The 13,133-nt window shown below is 44.8% G+C and overlaps 1 protein-coding gene across 1 annotated transcript; it reads left to right on the plus strand.

Moving 5' to 3' along the window:
• Positions 1–10,702, plus strand: ACBD6 (acyl-CoA binding domain containing 6). Its single transcript, XM_078595670.1, has 8 exons — positions 1–185; positions 1,980–2,044; positions 3,584–3,680; positions 4,538–4,617; positions 5,530–5,635; positions 6,546–6,635; positions 8,927–8,957; positions 9,528–10,702. Exons 1-8 carry the CDS (start codon positions 51–53, stop codon positions 9,668–9,670), a joined length of 747 nt encoding a protein of 248 aa, XP_078451796.1. The 5' UTR covers positions 1–50; the 3' UTR covers positions 9,671–10,702.
• Positions 10,703–13,133: the final 2,431 nt, after the last annotated feature.

Genomic DNA, 13,133 nt, shown 5'->3' on the forward strand with positions numbered 1-13,133 from the left:
TTTACGGCAAGGTGGCTAGGTGGGTGGGGGCGGTTTGGCGACGTTTCGCGATGGCAGACGCTGGCGAGCCCGGCACCTCCGCGTCGCTCCGCTCCCGCTTCGATGGGGCCGCCTCCCGGGTCTCCGTGCTGGCGTCCAGCCTGCCCAGGGACGCGCTGCTGCAGCTGTACGCGCGGTACAAGCAGGTGAGCGCCGTCGTCCTCCGCCGAGCGCCCCTGCGATGCAACGCAGGTCGCCGAGTCGGGAAGGGGGGGGGAGATAGGCCCGCGTTTCCTAGTTTCTTGGCCGCAGCCTGTAGCGTAGGCTCTCCGCTGAGGGGAGGAGGGGGGGAGATAGGCCCGCGTTTCCTAGTTTCTTGGCCGCAGCCTGTAGCCTAGGTCCCCCGCTGAGGGGAGGCCGCGACGGGCTAGTGGCGGGGTTCGAGTGAGAGGGGACCCGATGAGGTGGGGGGCTCAGGCGTAGCTGCCTCGACTGGTGAAAGGCAGCGGAGGTGGGTGGCACAGTGGGGAGCGCAAGGGTGGTGCGTGTGTGCCAGTCATCTCGTTGACCCACGGCCACCCACACCTCTGGGCTGCGAGGTGCACCTAGCCTGGCACGAGTGCCGTGACGAATAGCGGCCGATTTTGTGAAGTTAAATCACAATCAGAATGTTTATTTAATACTGGAGGCATCGGATGAGCTATGAAGCAATTCCCCCCCCCCCCCGCGGATGTCCAGTAGGGGCAGGTCAGAACGTTCCAACATCAAAAAAATACAAAAACACGAGTCCAAAGTATAGGAATGGTAAACAAGTCACTTAATGTTATACAAATTAAACTAAGCTATTTTTCTTAAATTACCAGGTAAAGCCCACTGCTACTCGCTTCTTATTCAGAAGCGACCTGGCCACAAATGATAGCTCAACGAAGTGGCTTATGTGAAATAATACTAGAGCGTTAGTCATTGTGGGGTATATAGGATGTCGTACGATATAAGGTTGACGTGACTTTTACCGAAAGAACCAAATAGCATAATCGTGTCGTTTTCAAAATATAATTATTGTTGCTCATGTTATCTCATCTGCTGACAAACAAAAACAAAACCGAGCATTTAAACTTGTAAATAGCTATGCATCTTTAAATGTGTGCTTTGAAAAATGTGGGTGTTTTTTTTCTGAATAATTAACGGCATAGGCCATTCTTGCGCATGGTTGGAGCCATTCAGTACTGTCATTTGTGGCCAGGTCGCTTGTGAAAATGAGCTGTATAACGTAGTGGACCTTAACTTGTAAATATTCTGGAGCTAAATGCTACTTTATCGAGGCCTGCTGGCCACGAGAGGGCTTCACGAGAGAGAGAGTGTAGATTTGCTATTCCCCCGTTGAAGGAATAGCAGACCAAAGTACAGGGGATTCTTATATGGTCCATAGTTTGGGCTGCAAGGCCAAAATCGCATTACTGTGGCTTGTGTTTAATGTATCTCTATGGGTCTCAATGTGTCTATTGGTTTACTCTTTGGTCCATAGTTTTTTCCACAGTCGCAGTCCTAATTTTATAACGGAATAGTTACATAAAACGTCATTTTAGCATTATGTATGTGATGGACACAATGTGCATTATAAACGTTATGTAGAAAGTTATTATTTGTGAGGCTTAAGGTAGGGTTATATTGAGTGAACTACAGCAAAGCACAAAACAAGAAGATACAAATGTAACCTATAATTACAAAATTAATGGGAAATCAAGATTAATGGGAAACTGATATTGGGATGATCGCGATATTGTGAGATTTGATATTGTATCGTCAAAAAATTATATTACGACAACGCCTGTAAATCACCAAGTCACTGTTCACAGTTGGTATATTCTTAGTCTGAGTAAACAAGAGTGTTTGGAAATCAGTAGGACATATTGGAATATTAATCTTGTATGTGGTGTGCGCCCTGCAGGAGTGTTGTATGATATTAATGTAGCACTCTCCTCTTGCGTGCGTGTCACCAGGCTTCCATTGGCAAATGCAACACAACTAAGCCAGGCTTGTTTGACTTTGAAGGCAAGCAAAAATGGTAAGCTTCTCACTTTATTTATGAGTTGCTGTGTGCCGGGTGATAGATTTATCCATTCATTACTTGACTTGTTCGCCTGCATCCAGAGCAGTAATACAATTGTGTTGATTGCGTAATGATGCATCGATTCATCAGCTCGTAATACCTACATTACATGTGTAAGAATGTTTTTTAATTAATATGATTTATATAGTAAATAATGGGTTCACATGGCCTCTACAGCCACAATTGTCCGATGTATTCACCACAATATCAACATAATTGATTCTTGAATAGAATTGTGACGTAGAATATTAACAGTTCATTGAATCGATGGGGGGATGCATGTACACCTGTAGTGTGGTGAGATGTTAACTACCTCGCCTGGTATACAGGAGGACATGGGTTCAAGCCTGAACCTGACACTGGTATATTTGGAGTTTGCATGTTCTCCCCGTGATCGCGTGAATTTTTCCATCCACATTTTGAGTATTTGGCTGCTGTACATTTCCACATGATAAGCCACTTCTTTGATCTATCATTTGTGGCCAGGTCGCTTCTGAAAAAGAGCTATATAGCTCAGTGGGCCTTACCTGGTAATATAAAAATATTTTATTAGTTTTAGTAAAAACATTTTATATTACAGAGCTCTGGAGGTTTCATCGAACATTTTTAGTTACACGGATACATTGTCCGCAAGTATCTGCGCAGCTGTTTGTGGAGAATCTGCAGACATCGAATGATGATATTTCAATGATGTCAGCAGGTGTCGCACAAGTGCACAACCACTGCAGTAATTGTGAAGCATCATAAGACGAATGTGTTCAGTCATGGTCAGGGCATGCATGAAGGTGTCCGCTCTGAGTGGGCAAGCAGTACCTTGAGGGAAATTCGAATGGCCCACGACAAAACTGCTTACAGATTAACTTTAATAGGTTATATCCAAGACCAGACACCACTCTGTTACATTCTATAATTGGTGTTTTGCTGCATGTCATTTTCACCGTGTATATTTCAGCTTTCGGTGGAGAACAAGGCTGAAACTCAGTCGGTGTTTGGAACCATGTGTAAATAGCCACGAGGAACAGTGATGCAAAAGCTGTTGGCTTAGATACTGATCCTATCAGAGATTGTGCAGACTGCTGATTGTGCCATCCTAAGGGTGGCGAGATGTTAACTACCTCGTCTGGAATGCTGGACGGCTTCGGTTGGATCCCGACCCTGACGCCTGCATATTTGGAGTTTGCATGTTCTCCCCGTGCTTGTGCATATTTTTCTCCGAGTCCTCCAGTTTTTCTCTCCACGTGTAGTAATATGCGTTTAGAGAATTTGTCTGCTATAAATGTCTACGTGATTAGCTACTTGGTTGAACTGTAATTTGTGGTCAGGTCACTTCTGAAAAAGAGCTACATGGCTCAATAAAACAAGTTTAGTTATTGTTTAATAGATTCTAGCAACATTTTAGCACTTATTTTGGGTGAAGAAACAATCCATGCTGTTTGCATATGAATGAACCTTAGTGTGTGCACATTTATGTACCTGTGTGTTGTTGTGTTTTAGGGAGGCATGGAATGCACTGGGAGCCATGTCAAAAGAGCAGGCTATGACTGAATATCTCGCTCTAGTCAATAAACTGGATCCCCAGTGGTCGGAGCAGGTGAGTAAGCTTGTATGTGTGCTCTAGCCTAGAATATGGTATATGTTGCATGGCATACGTGTATTCGTATTTGTCTGCACATTCAAAAATGATGTTAAAATATAACAGAAATCAACTGTGTGTGTGTGTGTGGCCATCTGGCCCTTATTGTCACAAGCTGTCATGTTAATCAATTGTGTCTATGGTGGTCTAATTGTCATTTACAATTGTTACCACAGTCAGTTGTTTAAAGCCCCTTCTATAAATGAGCTACAGTGTGCATCTTGTGTCATATCTGTGCTCGCACATACTGGCTACTAGTTTTAGTCAGCTACGCGTAGCAATGCAATGTATATCGCGTGACCAGTAATTTAATGAGGCACCTGCAGTGTACGTGGAGGACAGAAGTTAACTAACAATGACATTTTAAAGTGATAAAAAAATCACCAACAATAAATAGCCTTATAATTACGTCTTAATAGCATGAAACCTTGACTCTCTTTTGAAACTTGCTTAGATAAGACTGGCTGATGGGTGGGCTCAGAGATGGGCAGTTTTTGTTAAAAAGCAAGAATAGTAAATAAGGGCTCAGGGAGTCAACTTTTTCAAGGGCGACCTGGATAGATAGGCTTTCAGAGTACAGGCGTTAAGCCTATTGGCTGTCTTTTAAATGGAATAGGATCATCATTTTCTCTTTTTCCTGTCTATGAAGTGACTGGGCCTGTCGAATGAGCGTGGAATTACCACCACTGGCACAGGTCGTAGACACACATGAAGTGCCTCCTCCGCCACATGAACTCGAGTGGGGAAACTGCTGACTCGTGTGACTCACATGAATGCTGCTGACCTTGGATGCGTGCCTCTCTCACCCCGCACAGGTGAATTTGGAAGGGAACCGCAAAGTCACCTCGGGTTTTGGCCCCGTTATGAGCTCACTCTACAAGGAGGAGATCATCAGGTGGGTGTTGATGGTAGACGGCGGTGGGAACTGCCTTTCAGGGAGCGGTCGTGTCGTAGTTCGTGAGCCGTTTTACAATTCTGTCGTCCCATGTTCATTCCTAGCACTTTGACACCAACGGCAAAGTAGGCATTCGAACCTGGCCTGTGGCTCACCTGGGTTGACGCAAACTAAAATGTATAATATTATGTTCACTAATGTGAATAAGAGCGCTAGCAGTGAGGCAAAAGCTGTTTTGTGTGGGCGGTGCTGGTCAGACCTCCCCTTTGGTGTTATTTGCTGACCTATATAGGTGCTGTAAAACAAGGAAAAGCAAGCAAATGAGCTATAAGACTACACTGAAAATCTTAAGAACATGCGTGTTCAGTACAGCTTCTTATGCCTGCGAGACTTGGACGTAAAAGAGACTGACAGAGGTAAGATATTGGCACTCGGAATGTATTGCGACAGAAGGATACTTAATCTAAGCTGAACCCAAAGAGTGACCAATGTAGAAGTAAAAAATGGTTGTGCATAGAAGAAGACCTGATGATGCAGGCAGTGATGAGAAGGAAACTGGCACTATTTGCACACACGTGTAGGATGAACAACAACAGGAACACTGAAAGTGTCGTTCGGAAAAATGGAAGGAACAGGAAAGGGAGGAAGACCTAATAGAGAATGGCTTCTTGATGACGACATGACAGATTGGTGCCAGAAAGATGTGGCACTGCTTGAGCATATTGGCACAAGACAGAGGAAAGTGGAAACAAATGACGACATGTGCAGTGGACATCAACGGGCTATCTGCCCATGGATTGTGATGATGGAAACAGCATGTGCCCCCACCAGTTGGTATGACCATTATTTTTTTTATGAAGAAATCCCTCGTGAAAGCTCATTGTGTGGTTCTGATTGTATAAACGTGTGCAGGGAGGAGGACAAGACTGTGTTTGATCATTGCAAAGATAATGAGGTGAACCGACTGGCAGCAGCCCTCAAGCAAGATGCCTTTGACATAAACCAGCGAGATGAGGAGGTACCTGTGTGTGTGTGTGCACCTCCGATTAGCACAGTTGGCTACGTTCGGTGTGAAGGAAGTTCTACATACATACACGTAATAATGATACACCTATACAGAATACAGGCTTGTGTAATTGTGTGTGCGAGCTGTGTTTGTGTGTGGTAGCTCACTACGATAAGATCCTCATGATTTTAGTGGCAACAGCTATATTTGAAGCATTGCTTAGGACCAAATCACCCGGAATGTGCAGATCTGAGAAGCTGAGCAGAGTTTGAGCCTGGATAATGCTTGAATGGGCAAACACCTTTGCATAACAGACTGTTATCGATTGATGAAATTCGTGGTGGGAAGCGAGAGGGCAGAGCAGCGAAATGCATTGTTGTACTGCCCTCCTATGCTCCCATGTCTGCTCCCGGCCTTCACCGACCTGTACCTACCATCATGGTGAAGTACTACGTGTTGTGGTTCTCATACAGCGGCGGATTGACATGAGGGTACATGTCCATTTGAAGCATTGTCAGTTGGTTAATTTGCCCCGCTGTACAGTGTGCTTTGTTAAACTAGTACTCAAATGTGGCTTCTGTGGGACTGGCTGCACCAGCCACTCGTACATTGCTGGCCTGTAATCAATAACACCCTTTATAGCCAGATAAGGATCCATGAAGAAATGACGTGCTTTAAAAATATTGTGAAATTCAACATGAGCATTGTGTTGACCACACCACCCCAATCGTGAGCCATGCTAGTGCTTACTAACTGCACTTGAATCCGTTTATGAGCTATAAGGGATAATAATTTTCTCTCTATGTGCGTGCTTTATCATACTTAATGTGCACGGCATGAGGAGGGCATTCATTTCGCAGGGGATTGACAAAGGGCCATAAGTTAGTCATCGTCTGTGTGTGTGTAACTTGCGTTTGTGCAGGGACGCACACTGCTCCACTGGGCCTGTGATCGCGGGCACCTTGAGACGGTGGAACTTCTGTTGAAGCGTGGCGCAAATGTCAACTCGCAGGTATTACCGGCCGATGTGCACATGTTGGGGTGGTTGGTGGAGCAGCTATGTTGGCTATGTTGGCAGTATGGCAAGTGTGGGCTAGGTTCCATTTGTCCCATCTGTGTGGGATCGAGTGTTGCCCCCTTGCACAGGGGTGGGTTTTCTCCCAGTGCCCTGGTTTCTCCCCTCGTGTATTACAACTCACCATGATTAATTGGCTGAAAACATTTTAACGTGCGCCTCCGTGTTTGCGCATTGTGCAGTGTTGTGTGATGCACGATATAAAAACTCAACATTTTTATTGATGTATGCCAGTGTGGTAGGTGGATGTATGCCAGTGTGTTTGTATATTAACGATCTGTGTGTGGCATCCTAAACTGATCTTGGCCACTATTCGGTTGACTAAACCTTAAATAAGTACTTGGTACAGCATGTGAGCATCATAACTGGGGATATCTGCAGTGAGGTATGGTGTTGGCTACACCACCCCACCACCTTGTGTGTCATTCCAGTCTTAATGGGTGCTCACTAACAACACGTGCCCCTGTGGTGTACAAGGATAAACGGTGGATCCTTGCAATTCTGCTGTTGTGTTCATCATGATAAGTGAATGGTGGAGCTGGCTGCATAAATTTGTTTGGCAGGTTGATGGCGTAATTAATTTTGGTTATTGTTGGTGTTGGTGTAATTTTATGTGGTAGCACAGATGAAATATCCCGCTAAAAAGTACAACATTTAGTGAAGTGAGCGCCGTGGTGGCGAGATGTTAACTACCTTGCCTGGTCTACAAGAGGTCGTGGGTTCGATCCCGACTGACACCTGTATATTTGGAGTTTGCATGTTCTCCCTGTGGTCTCATGGATTTTTCTCCAGGTCCTCCAGTTTTTCCCTCCACATTTATAAACATGCATTTAGAGTATTTGGCTGCTATACATTTCCACATGATAAACCACTTGTTGGGCTATCATTTGTGGCCCAGGTCGCTTCTGAAAAAGAGCTATATAGCTCAGTGACCCTTACCTGCTAAAATCAAAAGAATAACTAGTTAATACCACTGGTGCCTACACCAATTACCAGTCCTGGTGGTGCACACCTGTAAACCAGTAAGGCTGGTGGATGAATACAATACAATTTGTCTAAAATGCAGCCACATCTCGAAGACACTGCACGGACTCGTGGCCATATGTATTATGTAGTGAAACGTAGACAAAGACTGAGATCCCCTGTATAGCCTCAACAGACTGTTGGGGCAAGTGCTGTTAGCAAGCATCTATGAATGCTGGCACGGTACACTAGGAGGTAGGTGGCCAGCACCGCGCCTTTGACCGCCTTTGTCTCCCAGTGGTAATGATTTTTATACACGGCATCAGGTTCTCATTTGAGGCTGAGTCGACCTATGGGAGGCCCAGGAGCGATTACAATCATCGTCACTGGTGTTGGCCATGAGCGGGAATCGAACTCAGATCACCGGGTTCACAGGACAGCGCACTAACCGCTACACCTAAATGGAGATTTACACACACACCATTGATTGCTGTAAAACTCCCAACTTGTAGAGATGCGAGGTGGCCAGGAGATGGCAGTACATCAAGCGGATGGATTTGTGACCCATTTATGGATGTTTTTTGTCTGCTTTGGATGCATAATTTTTCTCCTAGTACTGTGGTATCCTGAAGATTATTTTTTAAAATGAAAAATAAGTTGCCCAACACCCAAGTGCTGACCCCCTCTCGAGAGATATTGAGGCTTTCCTGAGTAGAACTGCTTTTTGTGTTGAGTTGGTTGTTCTCCCTCTGCACCTACGATTAGCACGGCTGGCGATATACGGTGTGCAAGAAGTTCAACATACATACGTCAATAAACCATTACTGGGCATGCGGCAAATTGCTATGCTCACAATTCGATGAATCGTGTTGATTGAGGATCACATTGTGATTCAATAATTATTTTATTAGCTGTGGTGGGGTATCGAAAGCCTCTTTTGGATGCAGGGTTTACATGAACCAGTTGCGTCATGGAATCAGAAATAATTGATATTTACACGCACGATGCCTCTGTTCATATAATAAATATCATTTGTGAATTGATGCATTGCTAATTATTGCTTGATCACATTACCATCATGTGTTTGTTCATCCAGTCTAGCTCTGAAAATAATGTATAATAATGGACATTTGACATGGAGCGGAAACTCTCTATCGAGCCTTGTAGTATTGACTGAGAGGCATATTGAAATGACCGCAGTGTTTGTCTTGTTTGGAAGCAGGTTGTGGATGTTTAATGGCCTAAACCTGTGTGATTTGTGGCAGGATGATGAGGGACAGACAGCTCTGCATTATGGTGAGTTGCCACACATGGATAGAGACATACATCTACACACACCTACCTGGCACGCATGCACACTCACACTGCATTTACTGGATAATGCACCCTCGAGCACATTTGTATCCACTGATACGTCATTTCCCTGAAATTGTAAGGTTCCCAGATAAAAATTCTTATCTGGCTTGATTCAGCCCATCATCATTCTGGGGGTCGATAAAAACGAACACCACCTTGTCGGAAAGGCTTCATAGAGTCACCGGCTCCATCTACAGTAATGGAAAACGTCCACCACTGGCTTCCTGCTGTTAAGCGAGATGAGTATTGAGTGGGGAAACACGTTTATTTTTGATGACACGTAATTAACCTTACACTTGCGTATGCATTTCATGTCGTGTTAGTACCGCGCACTTTGAGCTGTGCACATTTTCGGTGCACACTCGAACCCTTCTGTCTCCCATTTCTTTCGCTTGCACACACACAGCAGCCACCTGTAGATTCCTCGAGCCTCATGCTGTACCTGAACATGCGTCAGCTAACGACATGCCCCTATGCCTCCTTCCCTGCCCCCTTGCTCAATGGGACAAGCGTGTGGCTGCGACTTCCCAGCCACCGTTCGTCTCCTCCTGGCATTTGGTGCTGACCCATCGATCCCCGACTCGGAGGGGACGCTACCCTCCCAGCTGGCCGACACCGCGCAAACCGCACAGGCCCTCACGCAGACAGGATAGCACTGCCCACACTCGCTCACTGCAGGCTCCCTCAACACGGTAATCAACGCTACTCTTTTCGCACCACAGACGTGCTCGCTTTGGATGGCAGATGCCTGATTGGGCTGGCACCATTCGCGTGTTCACGCAGACTCCCACCAGCACCACAGGCCATGTTTGTATGACCAGTTTTGAGTAGGTTGAGCGTGGATACTGCTGTCATCCTTCGTTTAATTTGTATCCTTTATCCACCCTTGATTAGACCTAGTTTATAAGTGTAGAGAGTTGATGGTCCTCAGCCTGGTCACCAATGGTCACTTAATTTGGAATATTTCAGTTTTGATTAATATAAACATCACCGGTACGGCAAAGCACTCTTGCGAGCCATACAGCATTGCAACTTGTGACTTGGCAGGAAGATTCGTGATGTCACGTTCCAGTGCCATTCTCGGACAGTATGTAATGTTGCACTGCTCGCTGTGAGAGTTTTTGAAAGGTTATTGCTTTTCTCAAGAGCACAATGGCTGTAAACATCAAACGGAATTCATGGGAGAGAAAGAACCTCGGCATCGGTGGCTGGGCTTGTCACCTGCTCCGTAACCAAAGTGGTTTCAAGTTCCATTTAGTCTAGTTTATTAGTCTCTTGTTATGTTTCATTTTTTTTTTATCGAAGCTGTTCTGAATTTGAAACTATTCCAAGTGCGCAGCGCATTACCCACCTGCAGCCACCAAGGAGGTGGGGTTTGTTTTTTCCAGTCATACAACTTAAAACAAAGATACCCCGTATAGCCTAAACGGACTGTTGGGGCAAGTGCTGGTAGCGAGTAGCACCTATGAAGGCCAGAACGGCACACAAGGGGGTGGGTGGCCAGCACTACGCCCGGCCGCCTTTGTCTCCCTAGTGGCGATTTTTACGCATCGCACCAGGTACTCATTTGAGGCTGAGTCGACCTAGGGGATGCCCAGGACCGATTCAGATAATCGTCACTGGTGTCGGCCGTGAGCGAGAATGGAACTCGGTACGTCGGGTTCGTAGTGCAGCACAATAACCGCTACATTACCGCTCCCCACAATACAAACTAAACACACACATCCACATGCATATGTAAACACTTATACACACTTTCGTATATAATTACACTCTAGGGCACAATCATGGCACAGTCACGTAAATAGTACAAAGATTAAGATCCTCCTTCTAGCCTTTAACAGAATGCTGGGATGGCGCTGTTAATAACATTCACAGCCCTTTGCCAATCCATTGCTGGATGAAAACCTCCAAAGGTCACGTCAGTCATCGGGTTTGATTGACCATACTTCACCACATTGGTCATTGCGAGTTGGTGAAGGGAGGCCTGAAACTGATGTAGATTTCACTACAAACTGACGTTAGCTGTGGCTGGGAACATGAACTCGGGCCACTGGGCTCATAGCACAGTGCATTAACCAGTGTGCCGCCGCCCCCCACAAACAATACAAAGATATACATACACACACAATACTAACGTATAGACAATAAACTTCTACACATTCATACATAAACACACATTTTAAACGTTCGCAAGTAGTTTTGCACAAGCATCGCTCCGACGCGTAAATATTCACGTGCAAAATCACACTCTCATACGATCAGTGGTCACAACGTAAATGTAGAAGTGCCGGTGTGAAACCTATTCATCCTCAACCCAATGTTTGACTGCCCTCTCCCCTTTGCGGAGACATCGTAGAATAGGAACCGTTCTGAAATGTACTGGTAGAAAGGACTGGTGTTTTGAGATGTTCCGGTATATTTCCACCACTGTTTCCGATAACATATACACTTAAACCCACATACACACAGAGTAACACGCGGTGTAGAAAAACATAAACACGCGTACAAAATAGAGGAAGGCCGTGCAAGTTTATAAACACGGCTCTGGTCCTCTTTACATGCCGACCACTTAAAACTGGTCATGGAAATGAAATGTTTGTATGTATGAAGCAGGCTTTATGCACTTACATGCATGTACACAGCAAGTCCTCGTTTGTCGCACTAGTCATATATGCGGTTCTGAAAAGTGCAGCATTTAGCGAAAACGGCATTCAGTGAAAACTATTCCCCCATAAATGGAGCGATAACATTTGGCCAGATACAATGGATGCACACACAACGCGAAAGCGGGACCAATAGCTGAGGGTATGCACCGGCGTGTTACCGTATCTTTTTTCGCGTAGCGTATCACTGCACCGCTCAGCCACACAGCCTCGCATAGCCATCCACACACTTTACCAGTCACAGCGAATACTTACAAATGAGCGCTTACACACAAGTCTACTCCCCCAACCCTGTGATGTACATATATTTGAGTGGCGTATTAATATAGCTCCAATGACAGCAGGATATTGATGATTGAAAAATAAAATGTGTACTCATTCGGCCCATCATTGTTTTTGCGACTGTGACATTAATTTATTTCCTTAATTTAATTATTTTTTAATTGCATGCCGTTCACAATTCTCTTTGGAACGATTAACACAAGGTCACCAGTCCAAAGAACGTGTGGTGTATAAATGGGTACGTTATGCAAGCCGTTTTAATAAAAAAAAATACACAAGGATGAGGCACTCATGTTGTATACGATGCAGTCTTGTGTTTTTAAGACTTTCGTAATGCGTTTCTCTATTAATTTTCACATATCCATGTATGTAACTCACCGCGGGTGCAGCACCCATTTGGAAGGTCTCAAGAGTTCAATGAAGCCATCGTCACTGCGCTCGATACAATTCTAGCAATTTGGGAAGCGAAAATTGGTCATCGTCTGCTGGAGGAGAGTTGGATCACCCCTGCCATGGAAAGTGTGGAATGTCTGCCACTCACGGGAGCCACGTGTTTCTATCAGAATCGTGAATCTCTATTTATACACTGCAGAAATCCGATGAGCTGTGAAGCTCTTTCACACGTCCGATGGGGGGTCAGAAAGTCACAACAACAACATACAATACAAAAAAAAGATAGGAATGCAAATTGTAGGAAAAGTAATCGACACACTAAATAAATACGTGAAATAGATCATGTAAATTCAAATTGCAAAAGTACACCAATTCTCAAGCTTGTGCAAAGCAGCAAACAAGCTATGATGTTTCGATTTAAAGCTTTCGTGACTGCAGGGATTCATCTTCTTGGTTCTTTCGGTAAAGAACCAAGAAGAAGCTATGATGTGTCAATATCAGCATTGTGCCGGTCACACCAAAGTATAGGAAATAAATAAATCACTAAAAATAAGTTAAACTTTATATTTATTCGACCAGCTAAAGGTCACTGAGCTTTAAGACGAAACTATGTTTTACTAAATTATATTTTACCATGTAAGGCCCACTGAGCGATATAGCTGTTTTTCAGAAGCGACCTGGTCACAAATGACAGCTCAACGAAGTGGATTATGTTTAAGTTTAATCAGCCAAATGCTCTAAACGTATGATTCTAAATGTGGAGGGGTAACACCGG

This window comes from Lampetra planeri, chromosome 6, assembly GCF_965212315.1.
Source record: "Lampetra planeri chromosome 6, kcLamPlan1.2.h2, whole genome shotgun sequence".
Lineage (NCBI taxonomy): Eukaryota > Metazoa > Chordata > Hyperoartia > Petromyzontiformes > Petromyzontidae > Lampetra > Lampetra planeri.

Excerpts from the sequence above, each read along its gene's own strand:
- ACBD6 (XM_078595670.1), top strand. The coding sequence starts at position 51 with ATGGCAGACGCTGGCGAGCCCGGCACCTCCGCGTCGCTCCGCTCCCGC. Across the intron at positions 2,045-3,583 it reads TTTGAAGGCAAGCAAAAATG|GGAGGCATGGAATGCACTGG; the intron begins GTAAGCTTCTCA and ends GTTGTGTTTTAG. Across the intron at positions 6,636-8,926 it reads GCGCAAATGTCAACTCGCAG|GATGATGAGGGACAGACAGC; the intron begins GTATTACCGGCC and ends GATTTGTGGCAG.